The sequence below is a fragment of the Erithacus rubecula genome, assembly GCF_903797595.1.
Source record: "Erithacus rubecula genome assembly, chromosome: 21".
In the NCBI taxonomy this organism is placed as follows: Eukaryota; Metazoa; Chordata; class Aves; order Passeriformes; family Muscicapidae; genus Erithacus; species Erithacus rubecula.
The window spans coordinates 5676071-5699576 of NC_136673.1; the positions used below are offsets into that span (position 1 = coordinate 5676071).

Sequence of the window (23506 nt, forward strand, 5' to 3'; positions counted from 1 at the left end):
GGCGCGGGAGGGAGACAGTGAGGAAGGGAGGGCTCCCCGCGCGGGGACATTCCGCAGCGGGGTCCCCGCCACTGCCGCACCTTGGCGGCCGGTGGGAGCCCCCCCTTGTCCTGGCTGTTACATAACGGAGGGGGCTGAAGTGGCGGTGGGGCCGGCCCCATCCGTCCCCTGCTCGGTGCGGGGCTCCGAGATGGATGTTGCCGCTGCGGGGGGGTGATGCGGAGGGTGTTTAAGTTTAATCTGCTCCGTCCCCCTCCCCCAGCCCAGGCTCGCTGTCCTCCATAGCGGATGCCATGTCAGGAGCTGCGGGGAGGCTATAGGAAGGACGGGGTTATAGCTCTCCTATATGCTCAAATCCCCGGGTGCTACCATTTTGTGACAGGCAATATACTGATGCCTTCCCTTCATGTGACCTTCGCATTCATCATCTGCAACTTGAGTAAATTGCAGACCGCGCTGCTTGGGTATCTGCTCCAGTACAGACACACAACACCTTGGGGAGGGGGGGTGGGGGGGGTGTGTTCCTCACCTTTTTCCTGGCCTTGTTAATTAATTGTATTAAGTTATATACGGTTTTTAGTTATCCAGGTGTTTGGGGGGGTTTTTTATGCTATGAGGAGCAGGCAAGTTTCTGGTGATTTGCCTTAAAAGCAGTGACTGCTGATACCTGGTCAGATGCTTGCGTGGGTTTGTCTCTTTCAGCAAGCTGCATTTGTGACAACATCTATTGGATCTCGTTCCCCCACCCCCACTTTTTCTTTTAAGCTGTTTGCTGTTGGATGGCTTATAGAGCTTTCCCACTGTCAGAAGGGTCTGTGGTGTGGATTAGCTGCTTGTTTAGCTGCAAGTAGCCTCAAATTCTGGACCTATGCAAGGGTGTCTTTGAGCAGTGAGTGAAGACTGTACTGGGTTTATTAGAAAGGCACAGGGGTTGTATCTGGTACAAATAAAGCATGGTCAAAATAAAAACTTTTATTCTCTTCCATTGATCCAAGAGTTTTGAAAAAATAAGAATATAAAATTTAAAAACTTTGGTATCTTTTCTAGCTAACTTCAAAGGTCCATGCAGTATATCCCCCAGAGATCATGCCAAGAGCAGGACATTGCAGAAACACATTTTACTGAACCTCAGGTCATAGTCCAGGATCCATTTGTTTGTCCATAGTCACAGAAAAAAAATAAATAAATTCCTGCCACCCAAGTGAAAAACTTATTGGGCTCTAGCTTTCTAAGAAGGGAAAATGGATCTCCTGAAATCTTTGAGCAAAACGGGTTCACCTGTTGGCTCTGCTGTTTTCTCTACTGTACTTTCTAAGTACTGTCAGTCAAACCTCATAAATCCTTTTTAGAGGATCTGTGCAGGCAGTGCTGCAGTGGTGTCGTAGATAATGTAGGGCTGCTGGGCCAGAGGAGGATTTGTTGAAGGAAGGACAGTCAGTGCATTGGGGTACACTGCTCTTCTCCTTTAGACCAACCACACAAGGGCATTTACTAATCCTTGGTGCATCTCCACTGGCACCAATTTAGAACTGGGGTTTTATCTGCTTGGTAGAAAATATATGAATTTAATTGTCTTCTGTCTCTTTCTGATGACTGCTGTCACAGGAGAACTTATGACCTCACCGTGTCCCATCAGCTGTCTCTCTAGCAGCAAGTTATAGTGCTGTGGCTTTTAGAAAATGAAATAATTAAGGGTCCCCTGAGTAGGAGCTGAGAGCTGTCTGTAGAAAAGCATTTAGAGGAAATAATTGGAGGGGAAATGGAAAATGTCAGTGTGAAGAGGTCTTTTTCCATTCGATACCCCTGAGTGCTGCCTAGTTCAGACTGGTAACTTGAGACCTCTTACCACAGAATGTATGTGTATATGCTGCAAATCCCAATCCTGTTAAAATAGTGTTGGCGCCCTGCTGTAATGTATAGTCTCTTTTCTTTCTGTGTGGTATTGGAAACCATGATAAGGAGCGATGGAAATAGTACCCAGAACAAGCTCTTCAGTGTGATTGTGATAGGGGCTGTTTTCTTGTCTGAACAGTCCTAAGAAGAAATTGTGTGTAGACCTACTGTGTGCAAATACAATTATTGCTGTAGTGTGGACATGACATATGTCACTGCTCCAGCTTGATACCAGGATGGTGGTGCAGCTATTGCTCAGCAGCTGCTCGCTGCACAGTGAATGTGAGTGCTGATGAGTTTCTCTCTGAGTGGATGGAAATCTGTGCAAGAACAAATGCTGATGTGGTTGGTACTGGCTGGTGTGCATGATGCAGACACTTCAGCAGAAGGGTTGGAGGCCCCACCAGGGCTGGTTTCCCTGCTCAGCACCTGCAGAGCTCCTTTCAAATTGTTATTGAGTCGTGTTTCCCTAACAGGACAGCACACTTGCCCCCTGCCAGACCTGTGTTGTGACTATGCAGGGCTTCAGTCCAGGGCTGCTGCAGTAGTAGCAGCACTGAGTCCCACCCTCAGTGCAAACCTACAAGCAGAGAGGAGTGATGCTGCCTGCAATCAGTGTTTAGTTACATGTCTTACCAAACAAATATTTTTTTGCCTCCTGAATTCGATGACTTACTAGTTGCTGCTAATTGTGTTTTCAGTAACACTTACTCTGCTGTTAAGAGATTATCCAACAGTGCAGAGCTTGTATTTATAATACCAGATGTCAGTGTGGCTGCTGTGTGTGCTTTTGCTGCTGGAGTCTCAGCGTGGTGACTCGGATGCTGGCTGGTGGTGATAAAATCGCTGAAGAAACAAGAAGCCATGTAGAAAGCAGACAGGTGATACATCTGTCCACAGACTGGTTTATCCTGGGCCCCAGAACTGGAAGGAAGGTTAATCGGGTGAGCTCCAGGCATTTCCTCTCGGTGTGGTTATAAGCTTGTAGGATAACTCAGATTGGAAGGGACCTCAGGCATCATTTGTTCTATTTTTACTTCCCTGCTGTCTCCTTTTCTAAATAAATAGGAACAGGTACCTGTACCAGCAAAATTGGTCTGATAAAAAGAACAAAGCATGTGGGATGTGCTAATTTGACTTGAGAGCCCAAATGGCTGAGGAGGTTGTATGAGACAGCCCACAAGGCTGTTGGTATAATCATCAATGTTCATGCCACTCCTACTTCACCATGTGAAAACAACAAATATGTTTTCTTTAAATCCTGTGATCTCGGAGCACTGTTACACAAATCCTTGGATTTCTGATAGTATTACTGTTATCTGTGCTTTACAAACAGGAACACTGAAAGTACTGGGCTGTGTTCAGCTGGTTCCCAGAATGTCTGTGCCTTGTGGTGGTGGTGTCTGATCCATGCAGGGTGCTGCTCAGCCCTGCTGGGACAGCTGCATTGCTCTTCATGGGGAAAACAAGGCACCTCTGACTTCTCCAGAACAGATGGTATCAGGGGCTGTGAGGAGGCAGTGACTAAGGGCTGGGGACAGTGGGTGGAAGGACTTGAATGGAGATGAAACCATCTTGCTCATGATCAAGGGACCAAAGCAGTGCCAGAGTTGTGGGAAGTGAATCAGTGTTTACTTGACCCCAGACCTGAGCTGGAATCTGGTACCCCACAAGCATCTTCTCTTGGAAGCTGTGCACCCAAAATAGGGGTACTTAGCAGTTAGTCACCAGGCTCTGATGGTATATGCAGAATTCCCTGATGTTTGTGTGTTGCCTGGAAGGAATCAGGAGACAGGTGGGGGCCAACTCAGCCATGTAGGGTTAACCTTGCCTCTCCTAACACATTGAAATTTCCACATGGGTAAAAGAGAAATGGGAAAATGCAGCACTGCAATGCCTTTGGCAGTGGAAAGGCTAAATCCTCATTAGGCATGGCTGCAGTAATTGCTGTGACAAAATCAGGCACGGGCCTGGCAGTGTCTGTTTGGCTTTCTGTGTCCCATACTGGTGATGCAAAGCTAGATCCTGGAGCCACAGGGTTTAGTTTGGCTTCAGGTATAACTTTGAGGCACAACTTAATCCAGAGCCATTTAGAGATAAACACACACCTGAGATATGGTGAGGAAATGCTTTCTTTGGTAACACATACTTTACTTTGTTGTGGAAAGCTTCCCCACCAAAATACCTTCAGAGAGCAGCAGCAGTATTAGCAACTGTGCAGAAGTGAAGGATCCTTAAGAGGATGCATAAAGAGATCCAGATACTTGGCCTGTTCCTGCAGGAAAACTGTATTGTTGATTATCTTTGTACTTCTAAGTTGCTCAGGCTTCTGCTGCAGTATGTGCTTTATGAGCTTGATGTTGAGGACTGATTGTCCAAATCTTGTACAAGTCAAGGCTATACTATGTATAGATTGGGGATGTCCATTGTACTGGGCAATGCTGATCATCACTGCAGGACTTCAGGAGCAGATTTAAATTTAAATGAGAAGATACATTCACAGCACGTGCTTTGGCCACAAAAGAGGTTCTTAAGTCTGATTCTGCTAAATTTTTGAGAGTTCTGATTTAAGATGTGTGCTGGCAGAGAGATGATTAATTGCAGATCATGGACCTTTAATTGTTATATGATAAACACATCTGTGAGCCAGTCAAATCCTGCTGTGTATTTTCAGCCTAAAAACACAGGCACTGCTTGTGAACCAATTTATTTAGGGTTGCAGTGGATGGTGCAAGAGCCAGGAGTAGGATTCTGCTGCTTAGGGAAATAAATTATGGTCAGATAAGACCTTCAAATAGCAGCCAGTCTTTGTTCTCCTCTGAAGAAAATACCTATTTTCATCTTGGATTAATTGAGGAAGGTAGAAAATACAGAGCATTGTGGGAAATGGGTAATGTGTTACAGCAAACCCCAAGATAAAATAATTTCACCTAAGAGAAATCTGTGGATCTCTGAGTAAACATTTGTGGGAGGAGGAATGCTAGAAGAAGATACATAATTCAGTTAAAACATAACATAACATAAAATGGATTGCTGTGAGGGGAAAAACCCATGAATCTCAGTGTTTGTAGATGCAGCAGCAGTGTCTGCTGTGTTTGTTGTCAACTTTTTTTAATCCTATCAGGATTGGCTCAAATAAGTACAAGTCTAATATTTTTTTCTACTTCCTGCAGCAGTTACATGTTCTCTGCAGATCTTGCTCTATCTTTCAGCTTAACTCTTTAGTGATGATCTCATGCTTCTGGTAAGTGCCCACCAGCCTTATATTCTCTAGAAGAAGGGATCTTTATGGCACATCTCAGATCATATCAGAATTTACCTAGGGAAAGGAAACCAGCTGCTTCCAGTGGGGAAGCTGGTGCTCAGTGTTGTGCAAGTTGGTGTTTGGACCTACTGGTGTGTGAAAATGGCAGGTTGCCTTGTCATTGCTGGATTCATCACCTGATAGCTGACAGCTCAGGGATGCTGCATTTCCTTGTGTGGATTCTTCCTTGTGAGCTTGATAATCCTCAAGCTGAGAGTCTTAGAATATCTCAAGTTTTTTGATTAGTCCTTACTTTACTTTGAGATAAGTAAATGTGAAATTTTTTATGTGTTTCCTTAGTAAACAGGATGCAGTGATACAAGGCTGTAAAGAGGGAACAGAACCAGTGGGGAAAAGGAGTCAGAAGTTCCCAAAAGCTACTGTCATCTGCTCCTGTTTTTTAAAACTTGGTGTGCTTACCACACAGTCTAAAAACCTAAATAAAACCAGGCAAAGCAAAGATGACCTACTGTTTTTAAAGGCTACTGATTGTTTTCAGAAGCCATTCAATACCTATCTGGGAATACCAAGCCAAGTCCTTGACCCTGACTTTTCCTGATGCTCAGAGCAGGGAGAACCCTGCTAGACTTAAACAGAAGGAATGGGAGTCTAGCTACAATTCCTCCTATCTGAGGCAACTTCTGAAAATGTTATTCTAAGGCAGGAAGTTAATCCCCTTCCTGATCTGGCAAATTCCTGAATGTCCCTGTTTTGTACTTCAGGTTTGAGTCTGTCTGTACAAGCGTGAATAAAAATTCTGAATAAGGTTTTTTTAAAGATGAATCTTTTTGAAGAGAAATGGAAGCAGCTTACAGTTTGGCATAAGTTAATCAAGAAAACAGTTCTTGCTGCATTCTAGCTACTGGGGTGAAACTTATTATGATGCCTTGAGCAGTGAATTTATTGGACAAGAGCAAACTCATGAGTGCTCCACCCATGCAAGCCATGGTTAGTTTTTTGTTTCAGGCAGTGTATGAGTAGCAAAACCAGAAGAGTTAGTGAAGGGATGGCAGGCAGTCATCTAGAAGCATATGGTGTTCAGCTTGTGAATGTAAAATTGTTTTTGAGGTGGCATCCATGAGAGGAGATTTACTGATAATATGCAGGGTAAACCTACTTCCTAGATATGCCACTAAAAAAAAACAACTCAAACTTTGTGTGTAGTACTTTTTTTCCTTCTTGGACTCACAGATGTGTAACTATGTGAGTCAGAGGACTGCTAGCTGGGAGGAGAGATGAAATTAAATCTGGTCCAAAAAAAAAACCAAACCAACAACCCAAACCCAGAAGTCTAGTCATGCATGGTGAGAAAAATAGCTTACTAGTGGGACAGTTTCTCATTCTACTTGGAATTTTCTCTTCCTGGCCTCTGACCTGGTTTTTCACATTCTGATAGAGAGTGGAATCTCATGGTTAAGGAATATTGTCTGTTATTACAGGCATGTTCAGCCTTGAGGTAAAATTCTGTTCTTTGCTCTGAAGCTAAATTCTTAGCAGTAAATTTTTATACCTTTTTCTCCATCTTTAAAGGAGAGGATCTTGGTGTCTCCCATGACATGCAGGTGTATGTCATTCATGGACACTTGAAATCACTGGAAAAGGTTAAACATGAAGTGATAAACTGTTTTTCTTAGCAGTAAATGAAAACTGTGAAGATGGCACTGAAATGTCTGTCTGAGCCCTTGCAAAGTCCTGCCTTCTCTCTATAAGTCTTGTGCCAAGAACTTTAGTTCTTCATGCAGGTTGGTTTGCTCAGTGTTTTGCAGGTTACTTAGGTCTGCTCTGCAGCCACCTTTGGCTGCTGGCATAGATCAAGTGCAGGGTTTGAGGGGTGAGGGTGTTCTTAGAAAGCACTGGGAGATGAGAGGCTGCCCTAGATGGCCTGATAGCACTTTAATTTTTGAGTGTCTTTTAGGGCAAGGATGGATAGCACAACCCTACAGAGGAGTGAGCTCAGGGTTTTGTACCAAGGGACCTTTTTAGCACTTTCATGATCTGGTCAGGTTTGGAGGTGGTCAGCCTGCAAGCAGATACTGGTTCTGAAAAACTGCAGAGAAGTTATTTGTCTTAATTTACATTTAATTGTGATCCATCTAAAGCACACATCAATCCTGTTTTGGGGTGAATTGATGGAGTTTAGTAACGTGAGCTGCATATGTTTCTCATAACTAACTACTGCAGATATTGGGTTAGCTGAGAAAAGAGGGCTGAGAACATTTCAGTGTTTACTGATGAGCAGGCATGACTGCATCAAAACACTGAGACAGGCAGCTGAGGGCACAATTAAATGTTAGATATTTAAACAGTTATTCCAGATGAGTCATTGATACTTTGCACTTAGGTCCAACTTTGTTTTCAAAGTCCATTAGTGAATATTTTAGTAACAGTTGAATATAAAGTGACTCCACAGTTTTAAGATGTCTTATGTAGATGGGCAGACAGGACAATTAAATTGCTGTTGTTTGCTTCCTTTGTGACCTTCAGCTTTGTCACAGCTCTGAGCCTGGTGCTGACTGTAGTAGATAACTGCTTTGCTTACTTCAAGACACAGTGCAGGAATAATGAGCCCTGAGTCTGAAATCTAACAGTGACTCTGTTTTCTCCAGAGCATCTGACATGGCAAGTTTTGGCAGACCCAGCCATGACCAAATGGAAGTGAGATGGTCCCTGGTTAGTAGCTTCTTGCAATTCAGCATGACATGCTTTTGGGAGCTTCTTGGAAGCAGACGTTATGCAAGCTCCTCAATCTGTGTTTTGCTGACTAGAAGCAAACTTGCCAGTTTCTGCCATTTTTCTGCAAGTCTTGTGACTTGTGTGGCTTTTCTTAGAGCCTTGGCCACAGCAATTAAGTGAACAGAAGAGCAGTGTAGCTTTATATTGAAAACAGCAATTTCTAATGTGGAGATTTGAGGGAATTTTTTTCCTCCAAAAAATGCTGTTTCCCTAAATGCTTCTGGAGACAAGTATAAAGGATCTCAAAACTTCTTAGATCTGCATTATCATCTCTTCCCTTCCTAAAAATCAGGGCTTAGTCTCAAAACTATAAGCTCTGCTAAAATACTTGTGTGGCAGTCGCAATGAACAATAAATGAGGTTTGGAATAAACCCAGTACCTCACTTGTGACGGAAATGGGAATTGAACTGGAGTCTCTGGGGCTGAAAATACTATTTTAATAATGTATTGCCTCAACAGTCTCCTTTAACTCTCCCTTTCCTGTTTCTTATGGCTTTAGGCTGCATTGTTGCAGCCGTGGGGAAGGATGAAGAGTTAATACAACCATAGCAGACATGGGAAGTGCTGGGCTCCTGTCTGACTGCTCAGACTGTCATTTTGGGGCTGGGAAACACTTTTGCTGCAAGAAGGGCCAGTGTCATATATGTGATGCCTAGGAGAGGACACAGCCAGTGTTAAACTGATAATGTTGTGGATTTTGGCTGCAAAGCCAGGCAGTGTTGCTGCAATGCTGGATAAAAGCTGATCATAACATGCAGCTGGATTTCAGAGTAGTTTTTCAGCTGCATTCAGACCCTTTCTCGTATCAATAGGCAGAAGTCTACAGAGATGCTGAGCAGTCAGTTCTCAACATCTGCAAATGTTTTCACAGCACAGCTAACTTACCCTGGAGAGTACTCAGAAACTACAGTGTTTCCCTGGTTTTTAAAATTGAGAATGGAGATCCAGGGATGGGGGAGGCGGTGCTGAATTTCTTAGAACAAGGAAGGAGTTACCTAAAGGCAAAAACCTTGAAGTCTTTGTTCAGTTCCTCCTCTTTGTCTTCCTGCCACTCTTACATGTGTAAGGACAGAGTAAGTTGCATAGAATCTGGCTCAGGGCTCTGACAAATTAGCAGACTGTTTCAGCCCTGAGAGCTCTTCCTCATCCAAGTAGTTATAAACCTCTGAAAATCTGGCTTGTAATGGCTGTCTATTTGCCACCTGCCTTCCAGCACAGGAACAATTCCCTGTCAGCAGGGGAATATATCTGGTGACCTGTTAGTTCAGAATTAAACCAATAAACAACAAAGCTCTAACCCTCACAGGTTTTATGCTGATATTTAGCCTCGCTGACTTGTTTATGATTTATTTGCAGCTTGCACTGCTCTGGGTCATGATGGGACCCTTTGATTCTAATGCATGTTATGTTTTCTCTCTTTCTGGCTGCTGTGATCTCTTGTGTAATCTCTGGCTATTTCTTAAGCTGATTGTGCTTTTACTTTTAATAGAAGCTCCTCTATGAATAGCTGGGAATTGCCTGAGCATGGTGGTGGCCTTGGGAGAGGATCTGTCGCAGTGGGGTTAAAGCTACGGGTGAGGAGGAGGTTGGTACGTTCCAAAATGCAGAATACCCTCAGGGATTGGTGCATGACATGTGTCACACTGCAGAGCTGATGCTGCAGCTCCAGCACTGAAACTCAGGTCACCTCTCCTACAACATGCAGCTCTCAGCAGAGATCCCAGCATTAAACTTCTTCCCTCTGGGCTGTGCTACTTTGATTCATTCCTAAGAATTACTCTGCTTATGCTTATTCGTACAAGATATGTTTGTTATCTCAGGCCTGCAAACTACCAGGCACCCCAAACTCGTTTTGGAGAAAGAGATCCATTTCCTGAATGAATTTGTATAGACTATTGAAGGAATGATATTTAAATAATGTTTACTGTGAAAGAGTGAGTTACTGCATTGGCTCTTGATATTTTGCCAACTTCTGCTTGGGAAAAGTTGAACTCACATTGGACACCTGGAGGGGCAAAAGCAGATGTCTTAGAAATCACTGTATTGGTGGAGTGGAGATACAAGGAGAGAAATTTAGTTAAACCTTTTAGTTGTGAAAAATAAGAAAGGGAATGGAAGGCTGGAAGGCTGTGGTCTGTCCAAGTCACTGTGCCACTTGTTTTGCTATCAGAATGCCCACTGATAAGGCAACACCTGTTTTGATCTTCTGCTGCTGCTGTTGTTGTAGAATTTTTGTTACCTCCCATGGTCACTGACCAAATTTGACTATAGCAAAATGTGCCTTGTGATGTGAGAAGTGCTGTTCCACTCTGGACATTGGAACCAGACAGGAGGTCAGAAGCTCATTTCTTCTAGGACTATTGATCCAATTTTTGTTTTGGTATAGTGTGAAATGGAGATGTCTTGTGTGGTTTTTAAAGTACAGTTTAATGCTTCTGACTTTGCCCTGCACTAGAGGTGTTTGCAGTCAGTCTGCTGGGCCTTCTTCAAGGACTTTAAGAGGCAGTGCCTCTGCACCCTGTTCCCAGCCCAGGTTGATCCTAATTCTATCTGGAGCAGCAGAGGTGCAGTGCATAGTGAGGAGCCTGGCTCTGTTCCTGCATACTTCTCCAGGCAGAGCAGAGATGTAAATTGTCATCTTGCATTCCCTGTGCAGGACAGCTGTGCACTGTGGGCAGCTTGGTCAGGATGCCTGAGTGCAGCATAACTCTGTTACCTCATGGAATTCTGTTCTTCCTGCCTGGCCTGTTGGAAGGGAAGCAGGATACCTCCCCATCCACAGCACTCTGCCTCTTACCACTGACCTGAGATAAGCTATTGGGGTACCTGCATTCAGCTTTGTGAACCACCACCAGTGTGTGGCCACTAACAGCACATCATGGCCTGTTGAGGTACCATCCTTCCTCATGCAGCTTCTGTTTGGGTTTGTGCCTGTGGTTCATCAAAGTGACTTTGCCTTTGCCAATGAACTCTTTCAGTTGTCTGTACCCTTTAAGGAATTCAGGCTCTGGGCAGCCTGTCTCCTTTTCTAGCACACAGTGCTGTCTGGGAGTGGAGGAAGTGTCATGCTGCAGTGATGAAACGTGCCTCCAGCTACGTTTGTTCTTCTCTTGGGTCTTGCAGCAAATGCCAGGACTCCAGAGGTGCAGTTTTGACAAGAAATCTAAGATCATACTTAGCACAAGTATTTGATATCTTTGAACTTGTCATTGTGCCTGGTCTCCTTCTCTGAAGGAGAGGATAGAAAGGAGGATAACCTTTTTTTTTTTATCCAGACCCTCCATGCAATGAGTAGTGTGAATATTAGTTACTGCTGCATGGTAAAATGGTATCTCTGAATACAGGAGAGCCCCTACTGCTGGGCAGCCTTTAGTCTGAACTCAGCTGCAGCCTGGCTCCAGAGATTAAGACACTGGTGGTGGGAAATAGCAAGGTCAGCCTGCTGCTTGTCAGTCTTAGCATCCCTTAATCCTAGGGTGTTATTGTGGCTGTGCTTTCCCATCAGCCATCCCTGTCCCAGAGTTTTAGTGTACAGCTTGTCCTTTTGTTTTCTCACAGCTCAAGTTGCAGGTGCTGAACAGGTCATGCTTTTCAAGGCTGCAACCTTCTGTTACAGCAGAGCCAGGGGTTGTTGGTAGATTTGTTTGTGCCAAAACAGAGCAGTGTTGCTGCAGTGTTATGACAGCTCAGTGCAGCTTGAAAAAGAGGCAAAGATGCTGGGTGATGTGTTTACCTTTCTGGCCTTGAAAAAATCAAGTTTCTTCACTACTGTCATAGGAACTGAACGAATTTGATGCTTTGGGGTGTTGCTGCTGCCTGATGTTGTCTTCTTGGGGACTGTCTGGAAGTTACAGGAAGATTCTGCAGTTGCAGGGAGATTTTCCCAGAGTGTATATGCTTTTGAAGCAGCAAAAGGAAAACTTGCTTTTGTGCTGTGATGGTGAAAATTAAGCAAGACAGACATAAAGGTCTGGTTTGCAATTTCTGGGGTGAAGAATACATCATGCAGTGCAATATTTCTGGTGTTACTTTTTTTTTTTTTTTTCACATGAGTAAAACCAGCCTTGTTTCCTTTCTCTGGGGATTGTAATTCTTGAAATCAAAACTGCATTTCCCACAAATGTGTAATTTTTACTGCCACATCCATTCAGGATACACCAGGCTGCTTATTCTCTTGAGATCTTGATATTGATATGCAGAATCAGTGCTGTGTTATTCTTTACCGTGAATATCCCAAGGCAGCAAAGAAAATCCAGGATTTCATTTTCTATTACTCAGAAAATCCTAGAGGAAGCTGCACAGAGCAGTGCTGCAGTTTCCCCCCTCTCCAGCCTCTGCTTCCCCAGCTCTGCAGCCTGGAGTCAATGCGGCATTTGCTATAACGGGCAGTGACTTTTTGAGATCAGGCAGTGCACTGTAGGCTGTACCACTCTCTAAATAATTCTCCACAGTAAAATGCAGAGCTCCAAACAAGAAAATGCTTTTAACAGTTTATTTTACCTGCAGCAACACAGAGTAAATTGACTCACAAGTGCACGTGAGATGCTGGAGTGTTCTGTTTTGATTTCCCATCTGTGCTCTGCGTCCTCACGTATTCTGGACTAACCCATCTGCAGGAAGATAGCAGGGAGGGAGCTGGCAGATAACCCTCAAAATGGAGGAGGGGAGGAATATTCCTGATTAATTCTCTCACAGCAGAGATGAACCGAAGCAAATGACATTTTGGATGAGATGCTCAGGTTTGTATGCTGGGAGTGACACTTGTTTCTCCTCCAAACTCTTGATCTGTAGCTGTAGACACTTGCTTAAAACCTCAGCAGCTTGGGGCTGATACCCACCAGTGAGGGATGCAAGAGCTGTGTGGACATCAAACTGATTTGTTTCTATGGAAACAGTAGATTTCACATGTTTTAGGGAAGTAGGAGGGGAATTATCCCCCTGGGCCTGGTTCTGGCTCTCAGATTGGATTGGTTGCTGCACAGCAGTTGTAGAGCAGCAGCCCATGAAGGGATTATCTGTCAGCCAGTGATCACAATTAGAGAAGCACAGTGATCACAATTAGAGAGAGAAGCACGTGGCTCCAGTCTGTTCCCATTGTGGGATTCCCAGGGTCACAGCCCTCCATGGCACTTAAAAACCAAAGAGTTTTACCTTGGTTACTCCTAGCCCCAAAGGAGGGCTGCATTACAGACTCCTCTGTTGGGATGGCTGGGGGAATGAGCTGGGCTTGTACCTCACCACACCTTTTAGGCAAGAGCTGAAAAATATTTGTGGTGTCTACAAGGTCTGGAGGAAGCTCAGAACTTTCAGACAGGCTTCAAGTAATGTTTTCTGATGAAATTATTATAAGTCAAATTTGTTGTACTGCTCTCAGAAAGTCCTGGCACTTGAAGTGCTGTGAGCAGGGGTGATGATTTTGAGGCCTTTTCTCAGAAATGACAGGTAACCTCATGAGACCACAGAAGGAATCAGAGCATAAATATGAACCTTGAACAGGTTCAAATAAAAAGAGTTTTTACTAAACCCCATATATTCTTAGTAGTCTGTAGAACTGAGTCTCTTCAAACAGGCCTGGTGCCCTTGTGCAAGATCCCAGTACTGATCCTTGTGAAGAGTTAACCAGCACCTCTGTATTTCAGGCTCTCAGGCCCTAAAGGCACTTACCTATCCAGGCTCTAGCATTGACTGAAAGGGAGAGCTTGTATTTCTAGACAGAAAGAAGGCAGTCCATGGAAAACTGACAGAAAGAGTAATGCCTGTGTGTATTTGAACCTTTTCCCAAGGTACTCCCTTGTTTCCTACAAAGGTTTGACAGGAGCTGTGTAACTCCCTCTAATGGGGAGAAACTCTGTTTGCTCAGTTTCTGTCTCCCCTTACTGTATATAGGGACTCCCTATATTCCCTGTTATGTAAACTGAGTTAGGGATGAAGGGCAGCCTCTAGCAGAAATTCTTGCTTTATGCTTTGTAGTACAGCCACTAAGTCAATTGGATGGGATAATCCTGGTTATGGATTTGCAGGGGTGCATCAGAAGAATGCAGCAATATCTCTGCTTTACTTTCAGGTCATCTATAAATATATATATAGACCTCTAAAGTCAGGCCAGATGCTGCTGTAAGATCTCCCAAGCATAAAGCTGGGGTGTGCTGGCTTCTTTGGAATTACTGTAGACATACAGCAGCAGAAATGCCTGGGGCAGACTCTTGGCTATGCCCATTTAGTCTGCATGCTGGCAGGCCCCCAGGGCATTGACTAGAAGTGTAAGAATGCCTGTGACTTCCTTGGAAGCCTCTTGCCCTGTGGAAGCAGGGCAGCCATGAGGACTCTGTAGTTGTGCATTTGATTTACTGGTGCACAGCAGCTCCAGCACAGCCATGACTTGGCATGATGCACACAGCTGTCTTCCAGATTTTGATGTATCCTGAAGCTAGTGGAGTGTGAAACAGAAAAATCAGCCCAAAGGATTCAAATGAAATAAACAATAGCAAAACTTACCCTACTGCTTCCAGCAACGTGCACAGAGGCATGTACAGGAGAGAGGCTGAGATGCAGAGAAAGGAGATTTGGAAAGAGTGGATGGGAGAGGCACCAACTGCTGTGGATGGCTCCTGGGAACCAGCCTGTGCAGTGAGAGATAAGGCAGAACAGCAGAATTTAGTGTGCTCAGGGAAGGGTGGGGGAGAGAGCTGTTTCCAAGTGAGCATTCATGTAAAAATTGCTGTGTGCTTTCCTTCTGGCTTTAGCAGTGTTAAGGAAAGTGCTGCAGCTAGAAGTTTGAACATGGCCACTGCAGTTGAAGTATCAGTGATGTGAGAGAACATTGCCCCAGGGTGTTCCCTCTCTCATTGTCTGAGCCCCCTCAACCCACACTTGGCTCAACAAGAACGTTCTGAGTGGGAAAAACACGTTTTTCATTAACACTTCTGATGTTCAAGGCTTGTGGGTACTCCCAGAGACATGAGAGCACATGAATATGACAGTGCCTTCCAGTAACAAAAATATTTTCCTGTCCTGTAAGAAATATCTGGGCACTACCAAAAATTACCCAGAACAGTACTGGACACTCTCACCTCTGTATATGTAAATAAATGGTCAGTAATTGTGTTGTGTCCCAGGGTGAGGAGACAAGCTAATGATAAAATGGCTGATATGGAAGCTTGAAATTCAACTTCTGTCCCTTCATGGCAGATCATTTACCCCAAATGTCAGTGGAACAAACCTCACCATTATGCCTGTCCACAAGGAACTGAGTTTGATTTGCCCAACTCACAGTGTAGGCTTTCAAACAGCCAGGCATGCAGCTTTCTATGGAGGTGGGTTCTCTTGGAGGGGGCAGTCTCCTGAAAGATTTCTTGTCTTTTCAGCACAGCCTGTGGTGTGGGGTCACTGTGGTTTTTTAAATGTTGTGTTTTGCAATAAATGCAGGTTTCTGATGTGGCTTTATTGAATTAATATATAAACTCTGTAAATACACTGTGTTTTTCTTATTTGAATGAAGTGAGAGCACAGTGTAAGAAGAAGGTACAGGAGAGCTCCAGAACATGGCATATCCTGGTCAGTGGTAAAAGAGGTGCAGGAAACACAGCAAAGGTGATTCTTGTGGTGACAATCATGTCAGGTCTGGAGCAGGATGTGGTGTGACCATGTAATACTACTGCTGCTACACTTATTACACTGAATTAGCATAGTTATTGTCTCTTCATGTTTGAAGACCTCAGTGCCTCAGTCTGCACTAAACCTGGGGCAGAACATCCCTCACTTGCTGGGTGCTGCACTGGTGTCAGGTGCAATTCTGCATAGAGGAGCAGAACAGGTTGAGACAGACTGGGAGAAGATACCAACTTCAGAAGTTACTTTCTCCTTCATTCTCTACCCTCTCTGACTTGTGTTTGCAAATTATCCAGTATAATGTTATATATGTGTCCAGCTTATACTGGCACGTGTGTTTTGCCCTACTTGGGCAGCACCTGTGAATTTTCTGGGACAATCTTTGGGAACTCACCTTAAGCACAGCAAACTCCCACACTTGAGAGGCTGTTTGGTCCTTTTGCTTCCTGACTTGAGGAGCTGTGTTGAGGAGAAGTAACCAGGTGTTGGAGAAACTGTTTGAGGATCAGAACTATTTAACAAAGCAATTGTAAGTGTTCCAAGCCAGCACAATAGTGTTAACCTCCCTCTGCACTATTGTAAGAGGAATTCAAGGTACAAGGCAGTGGGAAGCCTTCTCTTTAATTTTTTTGTTTCTCCTAACATGTATATTATGATGACACTCATGAACTATTGCCTGTCTTTATTTTTCACAATTGTTTTCTTGAATAATGAATCATTGTGCACAATAATATTGCCACTATACTGGAAAATGGTGTACTTACAATAGATCTTTATTTCTATATGTATCCATTGTGTGACCAGTATCAATTGCATCCTAAGAAGTTACATTATACTGAACACTTATGGAATTGCTTTTGTTCACTGTGGGTCAGGACTAGGCATACTTGTGGTGTGGAGGTTGGCCAATAAACACCACACATCCTCTGGCTTAGTTATCTAAAGGTGCTAACCTAAATGGAAAAAAACATGGCTTAACTAGGAATAAGACTTACATATGATTATGAGTCTGTATGACTGGTGTCCAAGTTCACATGATGCAGTATAAAAGGAATATGAAAGCTTAGGGTAGAGGAAAATAGAATAGCAGTTTGATGGATGTTTTTGGTCATAATGCACCTGTTTTTAATGCTTGCTGTTCCTCTTTGCCTGTCTGGCTTTTTATTAGTTGAGAAACGCTTTGGCTCAGGCCAGAGAAGAGCTCACAGAGCCAACCAAGTTAGCAGGGAACTCTCAATCTGCAATTCAGCCCTCTTGACAACCTGCTGGGTGGCAGGGGAAAGAGCAGATTTGTCCTTGTTCTTGCCCCACAACTGAGTTATGGAGTTACTTACAAATGTACTTGCATGTTGCTTGAAGGATCAGACCAGGAGGGTGCTCCAAGGGCAGTTCTGCATCCTCATTCCTTGTAGTAGAACTACATGAGTCTGTTGTGAAGGAGAACCAGGAATTTGTGACCCAGAAGTACAAAGTTCCTACTGTTTCTGAGGTGTTTGTTTTAGGAGTCAATATGATTAATAGTAAATATTTTTAGTGTGTGGTTAATGCCCCATAGGTATCAGCCTGTGTGTTAAGGATTTGTTTTGATGTGCTGAAGTAAGAACATGTTTGAAAATACAAGTGCTATGAGATGAAGTGCTGTTCAGAGAAATGTATAAGCTGTCCATAGAATGCAGCTTGTATGAAGATGTGAGTGTTGTTGATGAGCACAGTGATCAAAAGAATCATATGTCAAAGGTAGCAGTACCCCTAGATTGGCTTGGGATTCTTGTAAAGCACTGTGCCATCATGAGCTAGGGAAGAACTCTTGATCTGGATGTGTGAGAATGATTAATGATCAGTTACAAGCCTTGACAGATGAGAATGGTTTGAAGCTTAAGCAGGAGCAAGTTTGAACTGTGTAACCAGACAGTAAAATCCATAGGGACAGAACTGTATTTCTTGTGGTATATTGGCATAGTGCTTTGTGCAGTGCATTTCTGATTGAATTGCTGTCCCTGGGCACCATCAGAACACAGGAAGTTACAAATACTCAAATTAAAATACAAACAACCCTATGCAATTATGGTGGCTGTGTGAATTTTAATTTTCTGAAACTAATATAATCCAACCCGGGGATTAATTGCATCCCTTAATACCCTATATTTCTATAGATGTTTAATAAGAAATCAAATTGAAATTAAATGATCAGATGCTGGTGTTCCCTTCTGTTCTTTGCAGCTACTTTAATGTCTTCATAAACTGCTGTTTTGGCACTTCAATTGAGGCTTTAACTTCTCTAGTACATTCTAATTCAAGAATCTCAAAGGTCTGGCAAACAGTTGACTGTAACGATGCTGCATTGTGTAGACCAGGCCTAGGTTTGTATTTCAGAGCCCTCTACAAACAGCTTTCCAAGCCTTCCAGCTTCTCCAGAGACAGGGAAAGCAAGAATTCTGTGTTCCATGTGGAACAAGAGATGGTACCATGGGCTCTGTTCTGGTTTTCACTGCTGAGGAGTTCTGCTGCAGCTTCAGTGAAGACAATAATCATGCATGAGAAATCTTTGACTTAAAGTCCATTCAGAAATACTTATTACTAATGGATGGAGAAGCTGCAAAACTTGGATGTGGTGGAAAGAAGGAATAAATTATGTTGATATTTGCAGTGGAAGAGAATCTATGGTGAAGCAGTTGCAGCCTGAGCTGATGAGTGGGGATGCCATTCCCTGTTAGGAAGTTGTGGTTATCACTTCTGATATCATGGCTACAGGGTCAAAGAGAGGTTTGCAAATACCGGATTGCTGGAATGAAGCAACACTGTAAATGTTGCAGGAATCTCTAAGCCTTAGAGCACAAACCCAAAGCAGTGAGCTGACACTTCTGGTAAAGCATGAAGGGACAGACTGGCTCATGCAATCACTTGTACTTATCAGGATTTGAGAGCGTTTATTCCAGCAAAGCTGGTGGACCAGGCACAACATGGCCCTAACAGTCACTGAGATGCTCAGACTTGCTCCTCCTCCAGAGATCTTATTGAACAGGAAAACATCAGATCAAGTATTTGACCAAAGGAATGAACAGGTGTTCTTTGGTCTGAGCAAACTGTGTGTTTGTGGGGACCCAAATGTGCCCCTGCTGGAGGGAACTAGCTCACCTAGTGAGCTTTTAATGACAGTCACATTTTCTTCAGTGTAGCAACAGTGAATAAACAGAAGAAATATGTCTAAAGTTTCAGTGTCTGCCTCTTCAGGTAATCCCTAGCTTTCCATATGGGTGTGTATCCTACTTTTTTTTGATTGCATCTATCTTTGCTTCCCTCTCCATACAATATATGTTGATTTATACAAGCAGTTTGTCAGTCTCCTTTGTTTTACTAATAGTCTGGGCAAAGTGTCTTTGTTTGATTATACTTTTAACTTCTAATCCTCTGTACTGTGCAAGTCATTAAATGAATTCTAAAACTTGTTTATAGAGCAGAGGTGGTTTTTTTGGTCGTGAATAGACACTAATAACCTTTTTGTTCTGTAGGAATCTAAGTTACCTAATGTATAAAGGCTTTTTATATGTACCGTCTGGCTTTAATTAAAAACTTCAAACCAACAAAACAATTAAGGAAACCCCAATTCCCAGTGCCCTGATTATAAATGTATTGTTGCATCACAACAATACATTGCTTTAATGTACTTCCAATATGTTTAGATTTTGTTTCTGTGTTGCTCTACAGTAACTGCTAGATTGGTTCCCTTCCCTTCAACATTTATTTACTGTGTTATGTATGCAGCTTTCAGCCCAAATCTGCACTCTCATGCAGCTCTGCATATGAAAATAGTAATAAGACTGGAAGGGATGCTGTGATTGTGTTTGCCCTGAGGTAGCTAGTCAAGAACATGTGTAAGCACTTCAGAACTGAGCAATGCAAAATACAACAATAAATGCCTTTTCAGGTCACTTCCCTGCCTGAACTCTTTCACCCTTGAGACCCATCAAGATTTGCATCCTTGGTTCTTTTTGTAGCCTTGGTTTAGAAGAGGAGATCTATCTCTGGTCAGACCAAGAATTTACCTACTTCAGTATTCTCTGTTTTAATAAAAAATGAGTGTGAAATACATAGAAATAAGTCTTCCAATAAGTGATGTTTTGGGAAATGCAGTTACCCAAACCTAGTTTTCCAAACTTGGTTAAGTGCTTGGAATTGCATTACTAGAACTTGTACCTCAATATCTTGATTCAGAATTTTGAGTCAATAGCTAAGAAAGCTAGAAGCAAATTAAGTATTTATAGTCCCTGAATACAACTCTGTCTGTTTTAGCTGCTACTTTGTTTATTTTCTAGATGAAGCTTAGCCTGGAGGAGTGGCACAGTGTTGTATTCCTGCTTTAAAGCACAGGAAATCAAATGTTGTCATGCACTTCTGTGTGTTGCAAACAAAGCAACAGAAAAAGGACTTTACAATTCTTAAGATAAAAAGTGAAAGAGGAAAACAGGAGGTTGGTGCTGTCAACCTGAGTAACATAATTCAGGCACAGTCATGTATAGTGATGTATGTAATGAGGCTCTGGTGTCGTGCTAGAGGCTGCCTTGTCTCAGCACTCTTTATAGTATTTTATCTCTGAAGACTTATTCCATCTTTCTTTTTCCTCCCTCAGCCTTGCTCTTTTACATCTCCCCTGCTGGAAATGAATAAGCCAGTTCAGCCCCTCTGCTCTTGCCTGCCCAGGTCACTGGCACAGGGTGGTTTTTACCTGGTGTGTTCTCCTGCTGATTCCAGCTCGGTGTCATCACTTTGGGCTGCTCTTTCTGGAGCAATAGCTCTGTGTGTGTAGCTCTTCCTTCAGGCTCTGAGGTGAACTCAGACTGTGCTGGGCATGTTGTCTGTGCTCTGTGGTTGTGGTTTATTTGCAGCAGCAGTTTGTGCCCCCTGCAAGAGGGCAGGCAGGGCTCCCCACTCCTCCTGCTCCTCAGCACTCAGCCAGCTCCCCGAGAAGTTGACTAATCCCAACTTTAGTTTCTATAATTTGAAAGGCTAAGCTGGAGCAGGAGAAGGAAGGGGTTTTTCCAACAGAATGTAGAGAGAAAGTAAGTGGAGAATAGGAAATAACATGGATGCAGTGGGATGATAATGGATCAGTTGTAGGTATTTTTAACTAAAGCTTTCTAGCTGTAACTCCTGATAGAATTCAAGAGTAGGGAAGATTTGAAAATGGAAATACAGAGAAGCAGAATAACTTGCATAAAGTTACACAGGAAATGAGTGGCCAAACCAGGGCTGAAACAGAGTTGCTCAAGGCCTTGTCTGATGTGTTGAAACAAGCTCATTTCTCATATTCATGGACTTTATCAGTCTTAAGTTCATGCAGGAGTAAGAGGAACACCTCAAAGTGAAGAGCCCTAGATTTTTCATTCAGCAGAGTCAAGAGTTACTACTGAATCAGCAAAATTATTCCTTGCCACAGTTATGAAGGGAAGGAGGATTGTCTGCCAGAACCCTGCCAGTGTAGGCAGGACTTCTTTTAACAGAGAAAACTATGATCATGCTGTAGGAAACATATTTTGAAGTGATGCTTCTCCTACTAGGCGAGGAATCAATTGATTATATTTTCAGAACTGCTCAGTGGTTCTTGAAGAGCCACATAAATAACCAAATACTATAAAACCAGGCCACAAACTAGCAAGGTCATCAGCAGATGCAGTGAGCAGGTCTAGCTTTGGATTGGAATAAAAGAAAAAGCAAAGGAGAACTGGTGGGTTGTGGCTGCTAAGTCAGCATTTGGAGAATATTAGTGTAAGGCTGCTTTCCCTTGAAATTACTTGAAGTACACAGAAATTCAGGATTCTTATAAATACGGAAAGAAACTTCTGCTTTTGCCTTGCCAATACTGATGTCTTGAGTAGTTATAGCCAGGAGAGACCCTGTGTGGAGACAGCCTTTGGCTGCTGGTTATTTTCTCAGTTGTATCACGTGCTGTTTGCTCAGTTGGGACAGTGTGGTGTCTTCTCAAGCCCCAAGTGCAGGGTGTGAGGGAATTTGTGTAATTGTTTTTGCCAAAAGGAGGCATGCTAGTTCTTTGGCTCTGTGTCAGCTTCTCTTTTCTTTCTGAAAGATGAAAGGTTTTTTTTTTTTCCAAAGTACAGACAGCTGTGTTATATGGGCTTGTTAGTTAACTTGGAACTTAAGCTGAAGGAGCTGTACTGTCACAGACATGGTTAGAGGTGAGTATAAACTACTTCAGAGCAAACTCTTCCCCTTCTCAAGGAGGAGCACTTTATGTTTAAACTTTTGTTGTGTCTTAAACTTCTTTGTGCTCATAGCTGGGACTCCCTCTTAGAATCCATGTGCACTTACAGAAACAGGAAAGCTGTGAAAAGGGAAGGAAACAATCACTCACTCATCCAAAACTTCCTGTTTCATTTCAGGGACTTTCTGCCACGTGGATCTGGCATCGTAACCAGGCGCCCACTGGTCCTTCAGCTGGTAAATGCCAGCACAGGTATGTGAGCTCCCTTCCCCTGTGGGTCCAGCTGGATTGTTGTCTTAGTCAGGAAGGAATTATTTGATCAGTGGAGAAAACAAATAAGAAATTTCCTGAGGAAAAATGACCTGCAGTCTTTTTGCCTGTTTAACATCTAATGCATTAAATGTTCAGAAGCAAAATGCTTCTTAATGTATTTGTTTTGCTTTAATTTATTAGTCAAGGCTCCATGCACACATATCATAATTTTCCTTTCCTTATGCAGCTGTGACTCTCATGAGTGGCTAACACCTAAAAGCCAGACAACCCTGCTGAAAATGTAGTGATTTAAGGGGGCTCAAGTGAATTATCTCAGATGTTGACCATATAAATGTGACTGCAGTAACTACTGTTCCAATTTGCAAACTCTATTAGGAAAAGCCCTTGCCAGATTTCATCCCTTCAACTGTGTTTTGTTGTGTTGTGCTTCAGGAAGTAATGTTTTCATCACACTTCTGAGTGTTTCCCTGATTTCAGTGACTGTTTCTGACTCTGCTTCTATTTAAATAGAATATGGCGAGTTCCTACACTGCAAAGGAAAGAAATTCACCGATTTTGAGGAGGTCCGTTTGGAAATTGAGGCTGAAACAGATCGTGTTACTGGCTCCAACAAAGGGATTTCCCCTGTGCCCATCAATCTCCGAGTGTACTCTCCCCATGGTGAGTCCCAGTGCAGAGGAACCAACTCTTCTAGAAGGCTCTGCAGTCCATTGTGAGCTGAAAACAGAGTACTGGCATTCCTTCCTGTTCAGTGTAGCATATGTGGAAGGACTTTGAGGGCATAGTTTTCTTAATCAGTGTGAAAACAAGTGATATGAAGGAAAGGTGATGAGATCATTGACAATCACAGTAGAAACAACCTGCAACTAGTTCTTACTGACCCTTAACAAGAAGGGAATAGAAAGTTTTGTTTGCTTTTGCTTGTGCATGTCTTATCCCTGTGATATATTGGAGTCACTTTAAGTACAAGTGGTACTGAAAGATCAGAACATTCCTACCTTAACAATCTCTTGTGCTAACTCCTGTGTCTAGTCCTGAACCTGACCTTGGTGGACCTGCCGGGTATGACAAAAGTCCCTGTAGGGGATCAGCCCCCTGACATCGAGTTCCAGATCCGAGACATGCTCATGCAGTTTGTCACCAAAGAGAACTGCCTCATCTTGGCAGTATCCCCAGCCAACTCTGATTTGGCCAATTCTGATGCCCTGAAGATCGCAAAGGAGGTGGATCCTCAAGGTAAATGTCTCCAAATTTCTGCTGGCATTACTGGACAGTGGCCTGATTTTTGTTTGGTTGTGATTAGCCCAGTAGCTGTGGCTTGTGTCTGTTGCCTTGGGATGTATCTTCACCAACAAACATTCTTTTGAGAGGTATTTGTGAGTGTTAACAGTTGCTGTAGTAGAAATTTCATTACTCCCCTTTTCTTCATTTGTCTAAACCCCATTTTTGAAGAGTTGAAGGATTTCCTTTCCTTTAA

General features: G+C 43.2%; 1 protein-coding gene across 13 annotated transcripts in view; it reads left to right on the top strand.

Moving 5' to 3' along the window:
• Window positions 1-23506, top strand: part of DNM1 (dynamin 1) — a 64864-nt gene that overhangs the window by 790 nt on the left and 40568 nt on the right. For all 13 annotated transcript variants that reach the window (XR_013776575.1, XR_013776576.1, XR_013776577.1 and 10 more), the window contains exons 2-4: window positions 21935-22008; window positions 22540-22689; window positions 23062-23265. Coding sequence is in view for 7 of the 13 variants with exons in the window: in XM_079324140.1 (XP_079180266.1) it covers window positions 21935-22008; window positions 22540-22689; window positions 23062-23265 (428 nt within the window). In the remaining 6 variants the exon portion in view is untranslated. The remainder of the gene's footprint in view (window positions 1-21934; window positions 22009-22539; window positions 22690-23061; window positions 23266-23506) is intronic.